The sequence below is a fragment of the Salvelinus fontinalis genome, chromosome 21, assembly GCF_029448725.1.
Source record: "Salvelinus fontinalis isolate EN_2023a chromosome 21, ASM2944872v1, whole genome shotgun sequence".
Lineage (NCBI taxonomy): Eukaryota > Metazoa > Chordata > Actinopteri > Salmoniformes > Salmonidae > Salvelinus > Salvelinus fontinalis.
This window is the reverse complement of record NC_074685.1, coordinates 47,871,088-47,893,205: the sequence shown is the minus strand read 5'-3', so window position 1 is coordinate 47,893,205 and position 22,118 is coordinate 47,871,088. Positions and strand designations below refer to the sequence as shown.

Sequence of the window (22,118 nt, the reverse complement as noted above, 5' to 3'; positions counted from 1 at the left end):
AGGAAAGTATATTACTTTAGAAATAAATACTTTGCATATAATCTCTTCCCCAGCCTGGGGATTTGAATATAATCTCTTCCCCAGCCTGGCCATATGAATATAATGCAAACATGTGTATTATCAGGGAAAAGCCACACTTACAAAGGAGTGAAATAGCAAGACACACACACAGGCACACATTGCAATGGAAATAGTACGGTTTATTTCAACTGAAAGGAATGTTATAAGGCACATAATTTTTTATCAATCTGGGTCAGACATCACTTTAAAAAAAAGGGTGTAATAAGATGATAACAGACAGATTATGTCCTAGCACGGTCTCAAAAACAAAGGGAATGTAATGTTGTTTGACAAGAGCACATGTTATAACACCACATTTAGGATGACTAGAGATATGTGTTGGAATCAAAACATAAAAAAGCCTGAAGAAAGGCCGTCTATATTTACATTCATCAGAAAATGACCGTCCGGCACCAAAGTCAACTTTTATGCCTTTCCCTATCCCTTACCTCACTGAAACGATACCTAACCTTAACCCTCTTCCTAAACCTAACCTTAATATTCAATTAACCTAAACATAACCTGAATTAATATTTTTACCCTTATGCCTAAACTAAAATGTTCCTTCTGTCGGTTAATATGCACTTTCAGGAATGTGAGGATGCAGATATGTACGCCTAGAGTCGTAGCAATTCACTGTGAGTGAGTCACCAGTGTGCTGTTATGACATTATCTTCATAACCGCAAAACAAATTGTCATTTATATTTATTTATATTTATTTATATATATATATAAAACACACAAAATATATTCACATAAAATCGATGCAATAATCTAATACCTAATCATAAACAGAAAATAAACCACGTTATCGAGGGCACACATACAATATGTACGGTCATTATTCAAAATGTCGCATAGTAGTAATGCAAAATCAGCTAGTTCCTGAAAGGTCTAAATGTATAGAAAACAAGCTATAGTTCCTGAAAGGTCAATGGATTAAAATGGTGGGATTATCTGGGTTAGTTTCGCATTTCCTGCTCAGGTCCAACTCGCAAAAGAGGTTTCTAACCTCAAGGGTCTTTTCCGGGTTAAGTAAAGGTTAAATTACATGTGGTCACACTTGATAAAACCAGTTGCATGTCTTCAAATCATTAATTCATTACCATAACGTAATAGCTTTGTAAATCATACTTATGGCTGGAAGTTGTTCATGACCATGTGACTTGACCAGGAAAAACTCAGTCTTAATTTGGGGATATAATTAAGGCCCAGAGTTGTGGACAGGAAAAGACAATTGCAGGTCATAAATGAGTCAAGCTTTAGGGGTTAACCTGCTGTAGCACGTGCTGACTGAAACGTGCTATGCGGATCAGCATGTGATGCCACATAGGACATCGAATTTAATTACATTTAAATTCAATTAGATAGAATTTGATGTTGTCAACCTTTCCATTTCATGTTGGGTTGAGGCCTGCATATTCTCCTAATGTACCATCTAGCAGTACATAGTACACAATGGACGGTGCAAAATATGGACTCTTTTTGGACCACTTTTGAGGTATTAACGTTTAGGTAAACTATGTGGTTTTGCTGGATCGGAGGGCTCAGTCTTACTGTATACAGGTGGATAAATGCATCTGATAAAAATGACCATATTGTATAATCCCTTAATGGAAACTAAAATTCAAAGAAAGAGAAAAAAAACGTGGCTGAAAATCAGACGCACAGTACACAGTCAGTCAGTGAGGCATCCTGGGTAAATAACACCTTTAAACAGTACTGTCTATAAACCTGTTATAAAATCAGAAATACACCTTTCTGTTTAGTCCTGCTGAACTGACTCAACAGCCTAGAGCCGTATCTTTCCGGAGACAATGTCATCATGCAGGGACTGAGTGAGTGGGACGTAGTCTCTCTGGGATAGGTCCAAGAAATATAGGGACTCCTGGACGGCGTCAGGGCTGAAGCCCTCCTGCACCAACTTCCTCTTCTGCTGCTTGAAGGTCTCGGTCACATCTATGGACGTCTATGAAAGACAAAGGACAGAGTTTATGTTGAAAAGGGTCAGGAGGTTTAAATTCTAAATGCGCTTATGTGATATAAAAAAATGTTTGGTTAGAGTTGAAGGGATCGTTCTTTTTATTGTGATTTTTTTTAAACTATCCATTTAAGGTTATTGTATTGAATGTATGTATTTATAGCATGGCAAGAACAAACTATTTAATTGATTTATCCATATTACGGTGGTACACTCCAGTACCAACCGTATATTAACGTTATGTATAAAATCACACACAGTCGATTATAAGTAGTCACTCATTACGTTTTTAAAATAAGTTTCAGTTTTGTGTGGAGAGAATTTTTCCCTGAATGGACACGTGGTTTCAGGATTGTCTTACCTGGATCCGTAGAAACCAGGGCCACGAGTAAGCGGGGAGACTTTGGACCAAATGGTTGTAGAGTTTTTTACCATCCAGCTTTTGGTCCATCTTTAGGACGACGGCTGCCATTCCTGCTCTGCCTTCATAACCTGTATATAAACAATAAGGATAATGTTACACGCTAACTCAGTGGCCTTGTGGTTAGGGTGTCTGTCGTGAGATTGAAAGGTTGGGAGTTTGAGCACTGACCGAGTCATACCAAAGACCGTACAAATGGGACCCAATGTGTCTCTGCTTGGCACTCAGCATTAAGGAGATTTTTTAAATTTAAACTAGTCAAGTCAGTTAAGAACAAATTCTTATTTTCAATAGCCTAGGAACAGTGGGTTAACAGGGGCAGAACAACAGATTTTTACCTTGTCAGCTCGGGGATTTGATCTTGCAACCTTTCGGTTACTAATCCAATGCTTTAACCACTAGGCTACCTGCCGCCTAAGGCCTTGTGATTGACTAGTTTCCTGGGGGTGTACTTGTACATCCTGCTCCTATGAGGCCGTCAAGGCTACTTCTAAATGTTACATACATGTTGTTTAAATGTTTTTCACCAAAATGTCATGTGATCCTATCTTCACCAATCAGTACAGTTGACAATGTGGGCCGAGGCAATTTTATAAAACTAATTAGGTAACGTTATATGCATATCATGCGGTTGCAACGCATTGTAAGACGGGGGTACTAAGCATGTATGAATCAGATAAACATTTATATAATTTAGCAGACACTTATCTAGAGCATCTTACAAGATGAACCAGGGTTAAGTGCTTTGCTCAAGTTGACAGATTTTTTTTTAAACCTAGTTGGCTGGGGGATTCGAACTAGCAACCTTTCGGTTATTGGCCCAATGCTCCTAACCGCTAGGCTAGCTGCTGGCCTATAACGTTTTGTAGTGAGACATTTTGGCCTGCATATTAATTTGCCAAGAAAAGGTGGTAAAATGGTTCTACAATAATGATTATACTAAACTGAAGTTATATTAGACAAACATTTTCAACAAGGTCCAATATTGCTCTGCACCATAAAAAAAATATATATATAATAATCAACTTATTTCTAAGTTGTCAGAAAGGACGTTGACCTGGCACAGTAACACCATAGACGTTCACTTCCTGCAGGAACTCCAAACTTCCGAGAATCTCTGAAACTTCTGTGGTGGCCACATTCTCTCCTTTCCACCTAGGAGGAAGAAATCAGTTATTTAATTCACGATATGCAGAAATATTTCAGCACATTTTTGTTGGTGTCTTGAATGTTCGCAATGCAACAGCCAGCATGATGGGTATGAGTGAGTGAGAATGCTGGCATAATTATTTTTTAGATAGATGTCAACATTTATTCATTTTTTCAACTTTTTTCAGGAATGCAACAATAAATTACATTTAATATATTAATCTACTGCATATATTGAATTATTTACCTAGATTTGTGCAACAATAGATTTAATCAAATAACATATTTGCAAGTCATAGTCCTTTCAGCCTGCCTATCTATTTTAAACACTAGATGGCAGCAACAGATAAGTATAGCTACAAGGTACAACTGCAAGCATCCTGAACTGAAAGACAGACAGGAGGGCGCAGTCAGAGACAGGAGGGCGCAGTCAGAGACAGGAGGGCGCAGTCAGAGACAGGAGGGCGCAGACAGAGACAGGAGGGCGCAGTCAGAGACAGGAGGGCGCAGTCAGAGACAGGAGGGCGCAGTCAGAGACAGGAGGGCGCAGTCAGAGACAGGAGGGCGCAGCCAGAGACAGAAGGGCGCAGCCAGAGACAGGAGGGCGCAGCCAGAGACAGGAGGGCGCAGCCAGAGACAGGAGGGCGCAGCCAGAGACAGGAGGGCGCAGCCAGAGACAGGAGGGCGCAGCCAGAGACAGGAGGGCGCAGCCAGAGACAGGAGGGCGCAGCCAGAGACAGGAGGGCGCAGTCAGAGACAGGAGGGCGCAGCCAGAGACAGGAGGGCGCAGCCAGAGACAGGAGGGCGCAGCCAGAGACAGGAGGGCGCAGCCAGAGACAGGAGGGCGCAGCCAGAGACAGGAGGGCGCAGACAGAGACAGGAGGGCGCAGACAGAGACAGGAGGGCGCAGACAGAGACATGAGGGCGCAGACAGAGACATGAGGGCGCAGACAGAGACATGAGGGCGCAGTCAGAGACATGAGGGCGCAGACAGAGACATGAGGGCGCAGTCAGAGTCATGAGGGCGCAGACAGAGACAGGAGGGCGCAGCCAGAGACATGAGGGCGCAGACAGAGACAGGAGGGCGCAGTCAGAGACATGAGGGCGCAGACAGAGACAGGAGGGCGCAGACAGAGACACGAGGGCGCAGACAGAGACACGAGGGCGCAGACAGAGACACGAGGGCGCAGACAGAGACACGAGGGCGCAGACAGAGACACGAGGGCGCAGACAGAGACACGAGGGAGTCAGTCAGAGACACGAGGGAGTCAGTCAGAGACACGAGGGAGTCAGTCAGAGACAGGAGGGCGCAAGTCAGAGACAGGAGGGCGCAGTCAGAGACAGGAGGGCGCAGTCAGAGACAGGAGGGCGCAGTCAGAGACAGGAGGGCGCAGACAGAGACAGGAGGGCGCAGACAGAGACAGGAGGGCGCAGTCAGAGACAGGAGGGCGCAGACAGAGACAGGAGGGCGCAGACAGAGACAGGAGGGCGCAGACAGAGACAGGAGGGCGCAGACAGAGACAGGAGGGCGCAGACAGAGACAGGAGGGCGCAGACAGAGACAGGAGGGCGCAGACAGAGACAGGAGGGCGCAGACAGAGACAGGAGTTGAGGTGAGAGGAAACCTCACCCTGAAAGTGATTTCAGCTAGCTAAGAGTAAGACCATCAGACATCCATGCAGATTCTGCATTGTCAATCCTACTGTAAATATCAAAATAATTCAGTAACACGTTCTTTAGAGCCACATTTTGGCCATGCATTATAAATACATAACAGGAATTTATGCATCTCTTCTAAAGAACCATGAGCTATAATGAATGCTTATAGCATGTTTTACTCATATCACCACCTGTGTTTAATGCAATAAGCATTGATATTTATAAAGGATGCCAAAATGAGCTGTGTGCTATTATGAATGTTTAAAGCAAGGTCTTACGATGCATTATAGGGTTTTACTAAAAGTGCATTCATAAAGCGTTATAAAAAGGTGACTCAAAGAAGGTGTTACCCATAAATCACCTTCCACTGTTACATTCTGTATGCCAAAGCATGATCTTCCACAGGGCGAGCTGTACATCCTGTACATTTAAACGCAGATCTCCAGTTAACTAACAGAGAATTCACCTGATTTTAGAAGAATCAAACATGGCCTCCCGAGTGGCGCAGTGGTCTAAGGCACTGCATCTAAGGCAGTGCTTGAGGAGTCACTACAGATCCGGGTTCGTTCCCGGGCTGTATCGCAGCCGACCGCGATCGGGAGACACATGAGGCGGTGCACAAATGACCTTCGCCTCTGCCGAGTCCGTACGGGAGTTGCAGCAATGGGACAAGACTGTAAACTACCAATTGGGGAAGAGAAATTATGATAAACGTAAAGTTCCTCAAACCTTCATCAAGTGGCATTAAGTCCATATTCCATGACATCAATCTGGCCTCAATCTCAAATCAATTGGAAATATTGGCACTAAATTAAAGGATTCCTTTCAAGGTACGGAAACATGTAATACAAGTGTTTAGGTGGACTATCGCTTTAATTCAACTTAACTGAGTAAAGTCCGCAATACTGCATGCCTTCTAAAATACATTTAGAGATTTCAGCCATTGATCATACCAACGCCATTCACTTTAAAATAATAATTTACATCAGACTATTTTACAGGTTAAGAAACTTAACGTCCCAATTCTAGGGCGGCAGGTAGACTAGTGGTTAGAGCGTTGGGCCAGTAACCAAAAGGTTGCTAGATCGAATCCCCGAGCTGACATGGTCATTCTGTCCCTGAACAAGTGCCCACTGTTCCTAGGCCGTCATTGTAAATAAGAATTTGTTCTTAACTGACTTGCCTAGTCAAATAAAATAACAATTCTCTGCATTATTTTGCCAGACAAATACTTTAAAATAGTTTGGGGTGGGCACGGCACAAACGTACACACACACCACAATCCCAAAAGACTTGCAGTCTTCAAGGTAGCAACAAAGCAGTTGTGTGGATCATTGCCCAGTCCTGCGTCACACTTGAGTACTTGGGCAATACACCAAATTGTGCCAAAGTGCAGAGGGATGGGAAGACAAGCGATGGCATTGTGACATGGGACAACCGACAGAAGCTTTTGACCCCCTAATCACGGAGCCCTTGGGTCGGACCCCCTCCGGGAACTGTGGCATCGGGAATGGGGGATGAGGGAGGTGGGGGGTCTTGATTTTACGTGGAGTGTAGCACTCTGAACTTAACAGACACGGTCCCGTGTGGCTCAGTTGGTAGAGCATGGCGCTTGCAACGCCAGGGTTGTGGGTTCATTCCCCACGGGGGGACCAGGATGAATATGTATGAACTTTCCAATTTGTACGTCGCTCTGGATAAGAGCGTCTGCTAAATGACTTAAATGTAAATGAATGTAAATGTAACAGCAGACCGGGGTTCAGATATATATATATATATATATATATATGTTTGATTGAGCTTGCCGACTGCAATGGAATCAATAGAAAACTCCCAAAACTGCAAACCCCTCCCTCCAGGAAGGCTAAAGCAAACACTCAAAGTATTTGAAAGATTTCAAATAGTGTTTGAGCCCAGGTCTGGTTGAAAGGCATTCCCCCTCGTCCGCTCTTGGAGGAGGGCCTTGCGTCACTCTGCTGGATTTTGTGAATGGACCGTGGAATGGCAGAGGTGAAAAGGGGGGGGGGGAAGGGCCTTTCCCTTGGCCACTGTTTTGCCAACTTGGATTAGGCTCAAGCCAGAGCTTCCACCAAAATGCCAGAGAGTTCAAGCGAAGGAGTAGAGGAACAGACCTGGGTTCAAAAACGATTAGGAATCTTTCAAATACTTTGAAGCGTTTTGCCTTCGACTGCCTTGAGAGCCAGATGATCAAAGTGCACTTTGCGGTTAGTCTATTGGTTCCATTGGGTCAGGCAAGCTCAATTAAGCCTGGCTATCATATTTAAAATGATTTCAAATAGTATTTGAACCCAGTCTGGAGAGTAAGGAGGGGACAAACAGTGCCTGATTCTCTGTGGGGTCTCCCTCGGTTCAGGAGCTCATTTGCATGACTTGAGGGGAAGATACTAAAGGACAACAGGGACATCGTGCAAGGCTGCCATTGTGATGAATGCCTGAGCAATTGAACGCTTGAATGGAGAGAAACAACAGAGGGGGACGACCCGTGCTGATCGCATTGGACAATTAAGCTCAGTGGATGAAGACAAAATGAGGAATGACTCATTGTGATGGTGATGCCACATATGTAAACGGTAAATGATAGATACTGTATGCTGTAATATTCAGACTCTTTTAAAGCTTGGTTACTTTTACCCCTTTTTCTCCCCAATTGGTAGTTACAGTCTTGTCCTATCGCCGCAACTCCTGTATGGACTCTGGAGAGGTCGAAGGTAGAGAGCCATGCGTCCTCGACACACTACTCGCTTAACCCGGAAGCCGGCCGCACCAATGTGTCAGAGGAAACACCGTTCAACTGGCGACTGAAGTCTGCGTGCATGTACCCGGCCCACCACAAGGAGGGACATTTGTACATGATCTTATGTTGGAGATGTGTCCACATCCCACACCATTGGTTGCAGAGATACACTGTTTATACTTCAACCCCAAAATGTACTGAGAATATATACAGTCCCCTACTTATTTATTTGGACAGTAAAGCTACAACTTTTAAAATTTGGCTCTACACTCTGGCATTTTGGATTTGAGATCAAATGTTTAATATGAGGAGACAGTACAGAATGTCACCTTTTATTTGAGTGTATTTTCATATATCTGTTTTATCGTTTAGAAATGAATGTATCTAGTCCAAATTTGTTGGATGCACTTGTTGTTTGTGTTTCAGATTATATTGTGCCCAGCAGAAATGAAATGGTAATTAATGTTGTGTTATTTTGGAGTCACTTTTATTGTAAATAAAAAATTGTTCTGAACACTTCTACATTAATGTGGATGCTACCATGATTACAGATAATCACAAATGAATCCTGAATAATGATTGTGAGAATGTTACACATTACATTACTTACCATTCATTTCTATTGGGCAATAAATAATCTGAAACACAACCAAAACAAACTGCAAATGCAGTCACAAGCTTGATGTTGTCATTGCATACTAGGAATACGGAACCAAATACTAAACTTTTCACTACTTTTAATACACTATACGTAAGTGAATTTGTCCAAATACCTATGACACCTTCAAAATGGGGGACTAGATACATAAAGTGCATTCATTTCTAAACGGTAAAACATTGTGAAAATACCCTCAAATCTTTCATTCGAAATGCTGGATTATAGAGTCAAATTAAACGTTTTAGCTTCACTATTCAAATGAATACATAAGGAGACTGTAAGCAGCTGCAATCAAACAGTGTTTGTTTTCTTTCAAATACTGGGCCAATGGAATTAATGCAATACGTCATTCTAATATTACCAAAAGACCCAAACCCCCACCGACCTAGGTCAATGCAACATTTTACTATATTTGAAAGAAAACAAGTACTTTGAAACGCATGTCTGATAAGCACTGAACTATCGTTATAAAAATCAGTTGAGAAATACTGCATAGGCTACTTCCACTTTACCTGAAGGTATCTCCGATACGGTCACGGAAGTAGACAAAGTCTCTGTGGTCCTGAAGCATGAGGTCTCCGGTGTTAAAGTACACGTCTCCCTCCTTGAACACGTCCCTGAGGAGCTTCTTCTCTGACTGAAGCGTATTCCCAGCGTACCCCAGGAAAGGATTCATGACCGACACCGGGGCCACCAGGAGGCCCGTCTCTCCTGCGGACACAAACAGGCAGGTATATATATATATATATATATATATATATATATATATATATATATACACACCTATATACACCTATATATATATATACACCTATACATATAATATATAAAGTGTTCCCTTAATATTTATTATTAAGGGAACACTGAAACAACACAATGTAACTCCAAGTCAATCCCACTTCTGTGAAATCAAACTGTCCACTTAGGAAGCAACACTGATGCAGTGTGTGTATATATATATATATGAAAATAAAAAATATAAAAAATATATATGAGGCGACAGTACAGAATGTAACCTTTTATTTGAGGGTATTTTTCATGCATATCTGTTAGCCCGTTTATAAATCCCTGAACCCATCCCGAGCCTTTAGCTCAGTGGGATCTTGGTTCAAGCCCAGTAAATCAGACATGCCTTTATGCACACACACATCAATGCAATTCTATGAAGCAGTAAATCAAATAGTGCATAAGAGGCATCATCAGAAATTATCCTATTTTAGAAAACCTTTGCTTACCTTTATTTGCTTTGACACATCGTCCTGAGTCGGTCCGTATCGGCTCATATGTTTGGGGATCACAACTCAAGAACTCAAAGGGCATACTAAGCTGCATAACAATGAAACAAAAAGTGTAAAAGGAGGGGCTAGAAATAATCAGTATTAGGAGGATAAAAGATACACAGGAGAGGCCGACGCGCACAGAAAGGCCGACGCGCACAGAGAGGCCGACGCGCACAGAGAGGCCGACACACTGTTGATAATACAGATTATGCTGTTGGTTTTTAGTCGGAGAAACATGAAGAGAGGACATGAATCAACAGCGCATCAATCTCTGTGTGCATCAATCTCTGTGTGCATCAATCTCTGTGTGCATCAATCTCTGTGTGCATCAATCTCTGTGTGCATCAATCTCTGTGTGCATCAATCTCTGTGTGCATCAATCTCTGTGTGCATCAATCTCTGTGTGCATCAATCTCTGTGTGCATCAATCTCTGTGTGCGCCACGCTTCCGTTCCATTTAGCAGAAGTTAAATCTCTACAACTAAAAACCAACAAGACATTCTGGATTACTATACTTTACAATACTCTGGCCCCGCTTTTTATGGAAACACACAGACACATGTGGTCAGATACGACCTTTCAGACAGAATGACAGAGGAGCTACACTGGGGTGTCTGGAAAACCAGGCAGAACACATGCCCCGTTGCCCTTCCATTCGCTAAAGTATGTCGTTTTTGTCGTTGTTCTGAACCCACTGTAATACGTGTTATTTAATTACATCTATTGCTTTTATGTAATTCAATTATCTAAATCATAACTGCTCAATGAGTTTGTGCATCTGCCCCCCCCCCCCCCCCCAAAAGGTCTGTGTACGGCCCTCGGGTAAACAGTGCGGCCCTCGGGTAAACAGTGCGGCCCTCGGGTAAACAGAGCGGCCCTCGGGTAAACAGAGCGGCCCTCGGGTAAACAGAGCGGCCCATGGGGTAAACAGAGCGGCCCATGGGGTAAACAGAGCGGCCCATGGGGTAAACAGAGCGGCCCTCGGGTAAACAGAGCGGCCCTCGGGTAAACAGAGCGGCCCTCGGGTAAACAGAGCGGCCCTCGGGTAAACAGTGCGGCCCTCGGGTAAACAGTGCTGTAAACAGAGCGGCCCATGGGGTAAACAGAGCGGCCCTCGGGGTAAACAGAGCGGCCCTCGGGGTAAACAGTGCTGTAAACAGAGCAGCCCTCGGGTAAACAGAGCGGCCCTCGGGTAAACAGAGCGGTAAACAGAGCGGCACTCGGGTAAACAGAGCGGTAAACAGAGCGGCCCTCGGGTAAACAGAGCGGCCCTCGGGTAAACAGAGCGGCCCTCGGGTAAACAGAGCGGCCCTCGGGTAAACAGCGCAAAACTGTCAGCAGAGCTTTTCGCCGGCGTGAGCAGAGCGCAAGCCACGTAGACACAAAAATAATAGAACCAGAGTAATTTACAGTGAGTAGCCTGCACCTCATGGAGCCGCTGCTTACGCCCAGATTTAATTTAAGTGGGTTAAATCAGGGTCACACAGAGTGCTTCTGGGTAGTCTTAAACAAATCTACTTTGAATCCAAAGTATACACCTCACACACATGGTTATGGGCTGATAAAACAAAGACACCTGTACCATGTCAGATATAGAGTTGAAATGTATTACATTTTGAATTTGGATCCCAATATTACACTTTATATACATCACAGAAGACTGAACAAAAAACAAAAAAAAACAGTTTGACAAAGAAAGACCAGATTTTCGTTGTCTTTAAAAAAATAAAATAATACTTGTTTATAATGAAATATATGAATACAAATCCACCCATGAGGACAAAGAGGGCACTTCTGGTGGTTGACTACAGGAAAGGGTGACATGAACAGGAAGGGGTGACATGAACAGGAAAGGGTGACATGAACAAGAGCGTCTCACTCGCTGTAAAAGTTCTACGTCCAGCGTAGCAGGTCTGCGACTTTTATCGTTTGTGTATCTAAGTGATCTAAGCCTATCCCAGTGAACGACAAAGCAAAGTGCTCCATGCCTGACCTTGTTGAAGTAGCCCGCCCTTCCGATGGGTCCTATTTCATTGGTGTAGTTGACAAAGCCAATGCTGGCCTCAGTTAAACCGTAGGCTTCCCGGACATTGATCTTCCCAAAGCGTCTGGCAAACTCCCTCCAGACATCTGCCCTCAGACCACTCCCTGCTGCAACACGCACTTTGTGGGCCCTCTCCTCAGGGACCTACAGAAAACAGATAACACAAAAAACACTCATAATCTATTACTGAGTAATTACAAAGTAGCTATGTAACTACAACGCTGTTACACTGGTTATTACTGTGTAGTTACTTGTAAAGTCAACTTGAGGTTTTACCCTGTAGGACCTACAATATACTAGTAGTGTGTACTGTGTTATTATGGAAGTAATGTCTTTCATCCTTGTCCTGCAGACCCACAGGGTGTGCAGGCTTTTGTCCTAGCCCAGCACAAACTCAGCGGTGTCTCCGTGACCAGGATTTGAAGAGCACTGGGCTAGCACATGGTGGCGTTCACGGCCAGAGTCAATCCCAAATCTTCTCACTCGGCCTACTCAAGAGACTAATTTAACTAAATAACTTGTGAAAAGTGAGTGGGAAAAAGCCGAAGACGAACCAGAGTGATGAATATAACATCTTACCGCAGGTTGGTTGACCAGGTAGCGACAGAGCTCTCCGACGTACTGAAATACGGTTACGTTATGTTTCACGCAGTCTTTCCAAAATTGACTGGCAGAAAACTTATTTTTCAATATGCACGTTGCCCCTGGAAACACAACATAAGAAAAGACATGTTAGAGTAACGTTACATTAGTCACCATAACAATACAAAAATAAAAAAGTTTATTTAACTTGAAGTTTGTAAATTAGATAATCCATCCCCCCACCAACAGTGATCATGTGTTTTAACATATTCGCCACGCTTTTAACATATTCGTCACGCGTATTAACATATTCGTCATGCGTTTTAACATGCGTTTTAACATATTCGTCACGCTTTTAACATATTCGTCGCGCGTATTAACATATTCGTCATGCATTTTAACATGCTTTTTAACATATTCGTCACGCGTTTTAACGTATCCGTCATGCGTTCTAACATAACCGGCATGCGTTTTAACATGCGTTTTAACATAGTCGTTATGCGTTTTAACATGCGTTTTAACATATTCGTTATGTGTTTTAACATGCGTTTTAACATATCCGTCATGCGTTTTAACGTGCGTTTTAACATGCGTTTTAACATACTCGTCACGCGTTTTTATATTCGGCATGTGTTTTAACATGCGTTTTAACATATCCGTCATGCATTTTAACATGCGTTTGAACATATTCGTCATGCGTTTTAACATGCGTTTGAACCTATTCCTCATCTCTTCGCCTTTGATAGGACCTTTGTTTAGGGTGGGCAGCTGGACGGTACATTTAGGAGTCCTACACTGTATTTACTATCGTTGAAATGAGACTATGACATCATGTTGAAGTGCCTAACCCTATGACAATATAGACACCCATGATACGTTTGGTTTTCTGCTACCATATCCTAACCCCGGAATCTACAACACACGGGTATGTATGGTTGCACTTCCAGGAATTGTGCGACTTTTGTCAGATTCCCCCACTGCCACATCTTTTCCCTCCATGCTAAAATTACACTGTGGGAAATCTAGTTAGCCAGCTAGGAACCAGTCAAACGATCCCCGTTGAGAAGATAGGAACCTTGACCGGGGTAGTTCTGGACTTCCTTTGGTTCTAGAACTCAGAACTTTTTTTGGACTGCGCTTGTGGCCATCCAGACAAAATAGAAAACCTTGTTTTGAAGTCATGACCTGGGAGGAGCTGGCAGGCAACCCAACCCAACCGCAGGAAGAAGGAACAGCAGGAAGAGGCCTGTCATTTGGGAACCACTAATCTGTACGCTAATGTATATGTGGCAACAGATATGGGGAGCCAACCTGGGTTAAAATACTATATATATATATATATATATATAATAGAGAGAGAGTGAGAGCGAGAGAGCGAGAGAGAGAGAGAGAGAAAACACTGTATACGTGCTTGATTGAACTTGCCGACTGCAATGAAACCAATAGAAAAGTCTCAGAAGTGCAAACCCCTCCCACCTGGCAATTCAGGCAGGCTAAAGCAAACAGTTGTAATAGTTCATTATCTGAACCAATGTCTGTTATGGAACCTAGAATAGGTGCCGTTTATTACTCTGTGTATGCACTGTAGTCTACTGAACTAGTGACACAACCTCTGCTACGAGTACAGTCACGTCTGCTAAGGGAACTCTAATTTAAAGTGCAATACAGTTCACCAGTCTCAATTCAATGACATCATTTTTTTTTTGTCCTGTTTAGTGTGACTTCTGATGACAAGCTGTGGCGTCAACGTATCAGGAGGAAGAACGTATTGAAAAGTATTCCTCACCAAGCTGTATGCATCCACCAATACCCAGAAGAGAGGCGGTCATGTGGTATAGGGGCAGAGTGATGTAAATGTTGTCATCCGAACGGGCCCCGCACAGACGAAGGAAGGCCATGCACATGACGGCTTTGAGATGTCCCACCCGGGCTGCCTTAGGAAGTCCTGAAAGACAAAAAGAGTACAGTGAAGATGCCTCGAGAGACGCTGATCTTGTGTCCGTGTTGCATTATCCCCACTAATGGTTAAGGATAGGATTGAGGGAGGGGAAGTTGATCATAGATCTGTACCAATGGGAAAACCACGGACCGGATGAAAACTACACCACTCGTAACGGCCACGTGACATTAAACATTCTCTGATTATGACATCATTGATTTCTAATGAAGAGTTTAAAAGCTTTTCCCTTGAACTGACACAGCACCAACAGTTATGTTTATTGTATCTGCATGAACAAAACTTGACTGAACGTATGAGAATAGAGTGCAGCATTGGTTGGACAAAGGTCAAACAGGAGGTGCTTATATCTGTCCTGTTTCACTGCATATCCCAACTCCCCCTGAGAGAATGGGGTCACAGCCAGGGATAAGTCATTCCTGACAGTAACCCTGTGGAGCAATAAGGGCAGATCAACAGATTTCTAACACCTTTCGGCTCAGGGATCTGAACGAGCAACCTTTCGATTATGGGCCCAATGCTCTAACCACTAGGCTTGCCGCCGCCGCCCTGTGGGCTAGCCGCCGCCCTGCCCGGCCCGGCCGACCCCCGTCGCCGCCCTGCCCAGCCGACCCCCGTCGCCGCCCTGCCAAACTGCAAAAACAGTTTTTTTTTTACATTTTGCAACGGAAAACTAAAATGACTGTTTTTTATTGGACAAGTCCAGGTAGTCCCTCTCTGACTTCTAGGTCCACACCAAAATACAATTTACCTTAAGGCCTCTGATGTCTCTTTTATGAAGTCTACTGTAAAGGTCAAGGTTCAGCAACATTCTTGGAAGTGGCCCGTCTCTTTTAACAGGGTGTGGGACTTGTTTTACTACTGCACAGAGCCCTGGTAAAGCCCTGTCCCGGTAAAGCCATGGAAAACCCCTGGTAAGGAAGGGGCATTGGCAACCATTTATACACATTTAGCACAAATTCACCAGTACTAGACGCCGAAGAAAAAAGCTAGCTTGATATCAATTTGAAGCACATTTCCTTCTCAGTAAAATGAAGTTGTTTCAGACACTGTGAATTACAACTCTCCTTGGGAACCCGGGTTGGCTTGGAAAACCACTCCTTATATTGGTGTTGACCAGAGCTGTTAAAAAGTGAGCGTGTGGTGCCAGCTCGGAATAAATGAGAGAAATCTGTCCGGCTTAATAGACATGCTGCTGACTTGAGCCTTTCGGCGTGGAAGAACTGTTTTCAACCTAGTGCAATAGGGTACCCATAGCTATTTTCCCTTCTCAGACCTCTATCGTAGGGTATTGGCAGAGAGACATTTAGGTTATCTTCCCTTATGGTCTCTGGTAATAGCTGTAGGCTAGTTTCCGTCTTCATGCAAACGTTTGCATTGATATCCAGGCAAATGATTTTATTTCAGATACTATGTTTCCATATCTATGCAAATTCCCATCCATTCACCTTTTGCCTTGAGACCAATGTTTATGATATGGAATAATGGCCCCGCATGCATATTCAAGTCAAGTCGACATCAAAATAAATAAAACATTTACAATACAATTGCAAATAGAAATGTTAGATTCCAGTTTTTAATTATTTTAATTTTAGATTTTTGGTTACTGTCGCCTCTGGAGGATGCCAACTCCAAGCCATATAAATGAAATACATTCTCAAAATATTTTTTTAAGAGGCCACTGCTATAGTTTAGTGTAAGCATTCCACAGCATCTATTGGAGTCAACTGTACCCGTTCTTCCTGATATGAAGTTGACCGTATCAGAATAACATACTACTGTGGCCTGGTTGGTCTGGTGGTAATGCGTCTATAGTTTCAGCAGAGGTCTACTGCTCTTTGATACAACCTCTCTATATCTCTCTATCTGTTCAAAAAAAAAAAATCAACAAATACCTTAAAAGAAAATCTATTTTTTGTTGTTGTAAGGATTAGTGTACTACCGGTTGTTCCTGATGTGAAGATGAACAGGAAGTTGGACATGAGGTCAGCTCGAGGACAGTCAGGTAAGGCCATGTCTGAGGCCTGCTCCACCTTGTCCAGTAACGTGTTGACCCCTTCATGAGGGCAGCCAATGTCCGTGACCCACACGTCAATGGCATTCTCCTTTAGGGAGGGTAACACCTCGCCCAGTGAACTCACCAAATCTGTGTGAGAGAAAAAAATAAAAGTGAATGTTTGAAGTAGGGTTGCAAAATTCCAGTAACTTTTACCAAAATTCCCATGTTTTCAGAAATCCTGGTCAGAAGATTCCAGGAACCAGGAGGGAATAAACAGGAAATACAGAATCCTCCAACCAGGACTTCTGGAGAACCTGGGAGCGTTACCAAAATGTTGCACCCCTAGCTGGGGATTACTTGTAAAGGTGCTATTTGTAAATATACAGTACATTCCCTGCTGCTACAAACTAAAATATATATGACATCAAAAGTAAGATACAAAAAAGACCTACCCTCGTTCACATATGACATTTTTCAAACCAAACTTAAAGCCAGTTGAATTGAGTAAGGGCCTTAGTCGTGCATGCACTTTAAATATTTCATTACTGCCGTGAGATTATAGTACATAGAGAGATTGACCTCTACAAATGTCATGAGCATGATGTGAAAAGCCTCTATTGAATAAGAAGACTAGAATATTTTGAATATAGTACATTTAAGAAAAACTGGGAGAGTATGGATAAATTGCTCAATGACTTTCAATCTCTTATTTGAGCAATAACGTACATGACGCCATGCTATGGTGGCTGATTGTTTTTGCACAGTGTACACTTGTAAGTGTTTTGGTACTATGAATAGAAACACAAGTCTCTTCTATGCATACTAACTTAATCTAGTTATCCTTTGCAATGTTCAGAAAAACTTTGGCCTCTCGCAATGAACTAAATCTGTAAAAGAACAATATTTTATATTACTATGTGCTCAACTGGGAATAAAAGGTTCTATTCAATATAAATCATTGTCCATGAAATGCTATGAAGATCCGTTTCACATTCAGAAGATGTGTATGTATGTATGTATGCATGTATGTATGTATGTATGTATGTATTCTGACATTCTGTGACCAGTGCATCATGTCGTCGATGTGGTGTTTGTCAGTGACAAAGTAGAGTATGTAAAGTAAAGTATGTATGTATGTATGTATGTATGTATGTATGTATGTATGTATGTATGTAAAGTATGTATGTATACTAACGGTATCCCTATGTGTCCACAGGTGTTTGAATACAACAGCCTACATTGACCATCAGATTACAGTATCACCCTCATTATTATAAAAAAATATATACATTTACAACCACCAGTGCACATTGATACGCAACGCAGTTGCGAACTGTGCGTTACATCAAACCATGCAGCTTTACAACATTCAAAAACATTGTAGTAATTATGCAATGTTTCCACTCCTAGTATGAAGTTATGGCATTCAAATGTGAACGTGAATCAACATGCCCAAATCGTGCAAGACGTCGTGCATATGTTTGTACTTTTTACATATTCTAAAAATGCAAGTAGACATACATCAAATACGAAATACTTTTTGACACTATCTTGATTGACAGCAATAATTACCTGCGCCTACGACGAGCGTTTTCGCTCCACAACTTTCAAAACAATATAGGAGCGATTTGGATTTGATATTGAAATTGAGGAAAGCGACCTCGCAGCCCAGTTTACTGAGTCCGAACCACACACAAATAAAATCAGGCTCATTGCTCATCAGAAGAGCGACAATATCACCCTTCTTCAAGCCACCTTCTGTTCTGAAAACTTTAGCAAATTGGTTGCTTCTTTTATCAACTTCCTGGTAAGTTAGCGTTTGACCCTCAAACACTATGAAAGCCTTGTCAGGCATCTTCTTTGCCTGATAAAGAAAGCTGTCGAGGTAAGTGATGACTCCTCTCTGCATACGAGACTTCAACGCCTTTCCAACCTTCCGAAGGTTTAGGTAATAAATCAAATCCACCCAAAACAATGGGTAATTCATCCTTTGGAATACCAGAATTGCAAAAAGTCCTGCGGCAAATGTAGTAAACATCCACGTTACCCATACCATCATCTTTACGTGCGCTCTCCAAAGAATGTCAGCTGGTAAACGTTCGGAGATGTTTACCAGAAGATTTAAATGCGTCTAGTATGCACATGCTACCGCGCATGCCCAAGGACATCACTTTCCCCATTGCGCAAAACATGTAGCCTACAACAGGGCTTCCCAAACTCGGTCCTGGCCCCCGGGGTGCACGTTTTGGTTTTCCTCATTTGTTATGGCCAGGTTTAGGATATGCATATTGTAAGTGTTATAGCTCTTATAAATATAATACAAGTAAGGGACAGTATGTCAGGGAAACATGTTCTAATTGTAGATAAGAACAGTTAATACTGATTCAGGACCTATAGGTCTAAGGCAGTTGGCCCTAGTGCTTAAGAGTGTTGGGCCAGTAACCGTAAAGGTTGCTGGTTCAAATCCCCAAGCCGGCAAGGTGGAAAAATCTGCTCTTCGACAAGGCAGTTAACCCCCAACAACAACTGCTATGTCAATCTGTGCTGTGAAAGACAAGGAAGTCTATTTATACATCCCCACATCATAAAAGATTTGATGACACAAAATCAATACACAATGCACCTAGCACTATGCTTCGCAGGTTCCTGTGTCAGAGATCAGGTTGACAGCATTGAGTTGTTGGACATTAATGTAGTGTGTTTTAACATGGAATCAATGTCCATCCCCTCAATGCATGTAATTACGCAACATTAATATGTTTTCACCCTTTCTCCTACTTCCTCTTTAAAAAAATGCACTAAACTTAGTGATAATGTACACAGCAGAGACTGATACCATTCTGGGTAAAACAAAAAAATGGTAAGGTTTGGACTCTCCGTATGCAATCAGCTTGAATGACTGCAATGTCAACAATGTGTAAGGGCTTCAGAACATGTGTACACTATGCACATAAACGTATTACTGCTTGTAGGCATATTAGGCCGTTTTCATGTCAAGACTATACTGGTGCTCCACATTAAACTGGCACTACAGCTACTAATATAGCTCTGCCGTACACTGTAGCATCCACGACATGATGCCATTCGGCACACCAACCCCCAAGTATAATGATCCTTTTCACTGTGAAATACAAATCTTTCATTCGCGTCATATCGTACACTGTTTTCTCTGCTACCGAACTACCCGAGCACCAAGTCTAGGACAAAAAAAAGGCTCCTGAACAGCTTCAACCCTTTAGTCGTTAGACTGCTGAACAATTCATAAAAATCGCCACCGGACAATTTACATTGACACTTGGCCCCCACTTGGCCCCCACCCAAATGTACAGATTAACTCAACTAGCCTGTACCCCTGCACACTGACTCGGTACCGGTTCCCCTTGTAAATAACCTCGTTATTATTATTCTTATTGTATTACTTTCTATTATTACTTTTTATTTTAGCCTATTTGGTAAATATGTTCTTCTTCTTGAACTGCACTGTTGGTTAAGGGCTTGTAAGTAAGCGTTTTAAGTAAGCGTTTCACGGTAAAGTCTACACCTGTAGTATTCTGCGCATGTGGCAAATAAAGTTTGATTTGATTTGGTTTGGTGTTAGCATCACAAAAATGACATTTTAATCATTTTTTGGAGTGAATAACGATTTCCCATTGAGGAATATGTTGACATGGTAAAATACATTCTTCCATCAATGACACATGGAGAACTATTTCTCCATGTATTTTTCCAAACCAAATGTAACCTCATAAATGTTGCTTTCAAAAAAAAATGGCTGATCAACAAATCAAACATGGGTTTCCATTCATCAAAAGGGTTAACGGTCCACTACAAAACAAGAGAAATCTGTATAAGAACTTTAACGAATAACCCTTTGTAAATTCTTATAAAAGTTTCTATATGCTGAAATAAAAATTAAGACCACACCTCAGTGGGATAAGATTTGTGTAAAACTGAGTTATCGACTTTTAAGTAGTAAGTAGAGCATGATTTTCTGTCAGGCACTTGTTCAACGGAAAACCTTTTTAGGGCAAAGGTCAAGTTTAGCGTTGTGCTCCTAACAAATGTCAGATTTGGAATTTCCCGTATTTTACTGGCAACCATAAGGTTTCAATGCTGAAATGTTAACAAGCACGCGACCATGCCATCTGTCTGTGGTGCAGGAAATTACAGAACCTAAGTTCACTTCGCTTTACAAGTTATCAGCCATAAGCTTACCATTAAAACATGGGACAAAAATCTGTTCAATTGCAGTTTTATAATCATGGCAGTGACTTGCAGGATTTCATGTATTTACAAAACTAATACAACTTCATTTATTTTATGAAGGTATGTGGGGTTTGTTCCCCCCTGGTTCAGGTTATGGGTCAAGTGCCTTGCTAAAGGGCACAGCAGCAGTAGGTGGAACCTGAGATTCAAATAAGATGTTATTGGTCACATACTTAGATGTTATTGAAGGTGTAGCAAAATGCTTGTGTTCCTAGTTCCAGCAGTGCAGTAGTATCTATTTTAGTTAACCTGTATTTAACTAGGCAAGTCAGTTAAGGACAAATTCTCATTTACAATGACGAACTACCAGGGAACAGTGGGTTAACTGCCTTGTTCAGAACAACATACCTTATCAGCTCAGGGATTCGATCCAGCAACCTGTCGGAGTAGGCTTCTCTATTGTGTTGTTTGACTGTACGTTTGTTTATTCCATGTGTAACTCTGTGTTGTTTGTGTCGCACTGCTTTGCTCAATCTTGGCCAGGTCGCAGTTGTAAATGAGAACTTGTTCTCAACTGGCCTACCTGGTTTAATAAAGGTGAAATATATAAAATAAATAAAAAATAAAACCTTAAATAAAATAAATAAAATAAAACCGGTTACTGGCCCAACGCTCTAACCACTAGGCTACCTGCCGCAGTAGTATCTAAAAACTATTCACAACAATACACACAAATCTAAAAGTAAAATAATGGAATTAAGTAATATATGAATATTAGATTGAGCTATGTCGAAGTGGCATTGACTAAAATACAGTAGAATAGAATACAGTATATACAGTTGAAGTCAGAAGTTTACATACACCTTAGCCAAACACATTTAAACTCAGTTTTTCACAATTCCTGACATTTAATCATAGTAAAAATTCCCTGTCTTAGGTTAGTTAGGATCACCACTTTATTTTAAGAATGTGAAATGTCAGAATAATAGTAGAGAGGATGATTTATTTCAGCTTTTATTTCTTTCATCACATTCCCAGTGGGTCAGAAGTTTACATACACTCAATCAGTATATGGTAGCATTGCCATTAAATTGTTTATCTTGGGTCAAACGTTTCAGGTAGCCTTCCACAAGCTTCCCACAATAAGTTTGTCCCATTCCTCCTGACAGAGTTGGTGTAACTGAGTCAGGTTTGTAAGCCTCCTTGTTCACACACTCTTTCAGTTCTGCCCACAAATTTTCTATAGGATTGAGGTCAGGGCTTTGTAATGGCAACTCCAATACCTTGACTGTGTTGTCCTTAAGCCATTTTGCCACAACTTTGTAAGTATATGCTTGAGTTCATTGTCCTTTTGGAAGACTGATTTG

General features: G+C 42.1%; 1 protein-coding gene across 1 annotated transcript; it reads right to left on the bottom strand.

Annotated features, from left to right (window-relative positions):
- Positions 1-179: 179 nt before the first annotated feature.
- LOC129819046 (long-chain fatty acid transport protein 6) lies at positions 180-18,688 on the bottom strand. Its single transcript, XM_055875553.1, has 10 exons — positions 18,118-18,688; positions 16,489-16,692; positions 14,376-14,534; positions 12,587-12,711; positions 11,957-12,151; positions 9,919-10,009; positions 9,196-9,394; positions 3,521-3,618; positions 2,404-2,534; positions 180-2,030 (listed from the first exon to the last, which is right to left on the bottom strand). Exons 1-10 carry the CDS (start codon positions 18,602-18,604, stop codon positions 1,854-1,856), a joined length of 1,866 nt encoding a protein of 621 aa, XP_055731528.1. The 5' UTR covers positions 18,605-18,688; the 3' UTR covers positions 180-1,853.
- Between the last annotated feature and the right edge of the window lie 3,430 nt (positions 18,689-22,118).

Excerpts from the sequence above, each read along its gene's own strand:
- LOC129819046 (XM_055875553.1), bottom strand. The coding sequence starts at position 18,604 with ATGATGGTATGGGTAACGTGGATGTTTACTACATTTGCCGCAGGACTT. Across the intron at positions 12,712-14,375 it reads TGGTGGATGCATACAGCTTG|GGGCAACGTGCATATTGAAA; the intron begins GTGAGGAATACT and ends TTGTGTTTCCAG. Across the intron at positions 9,395-9,918 it reads ATGTGTCAAAGCAAATAAAG|GAGAGACGGGCCTCCTGGTG; the intron begins GTAAGCAAAGGT and ends TTGTGTCCGCAG.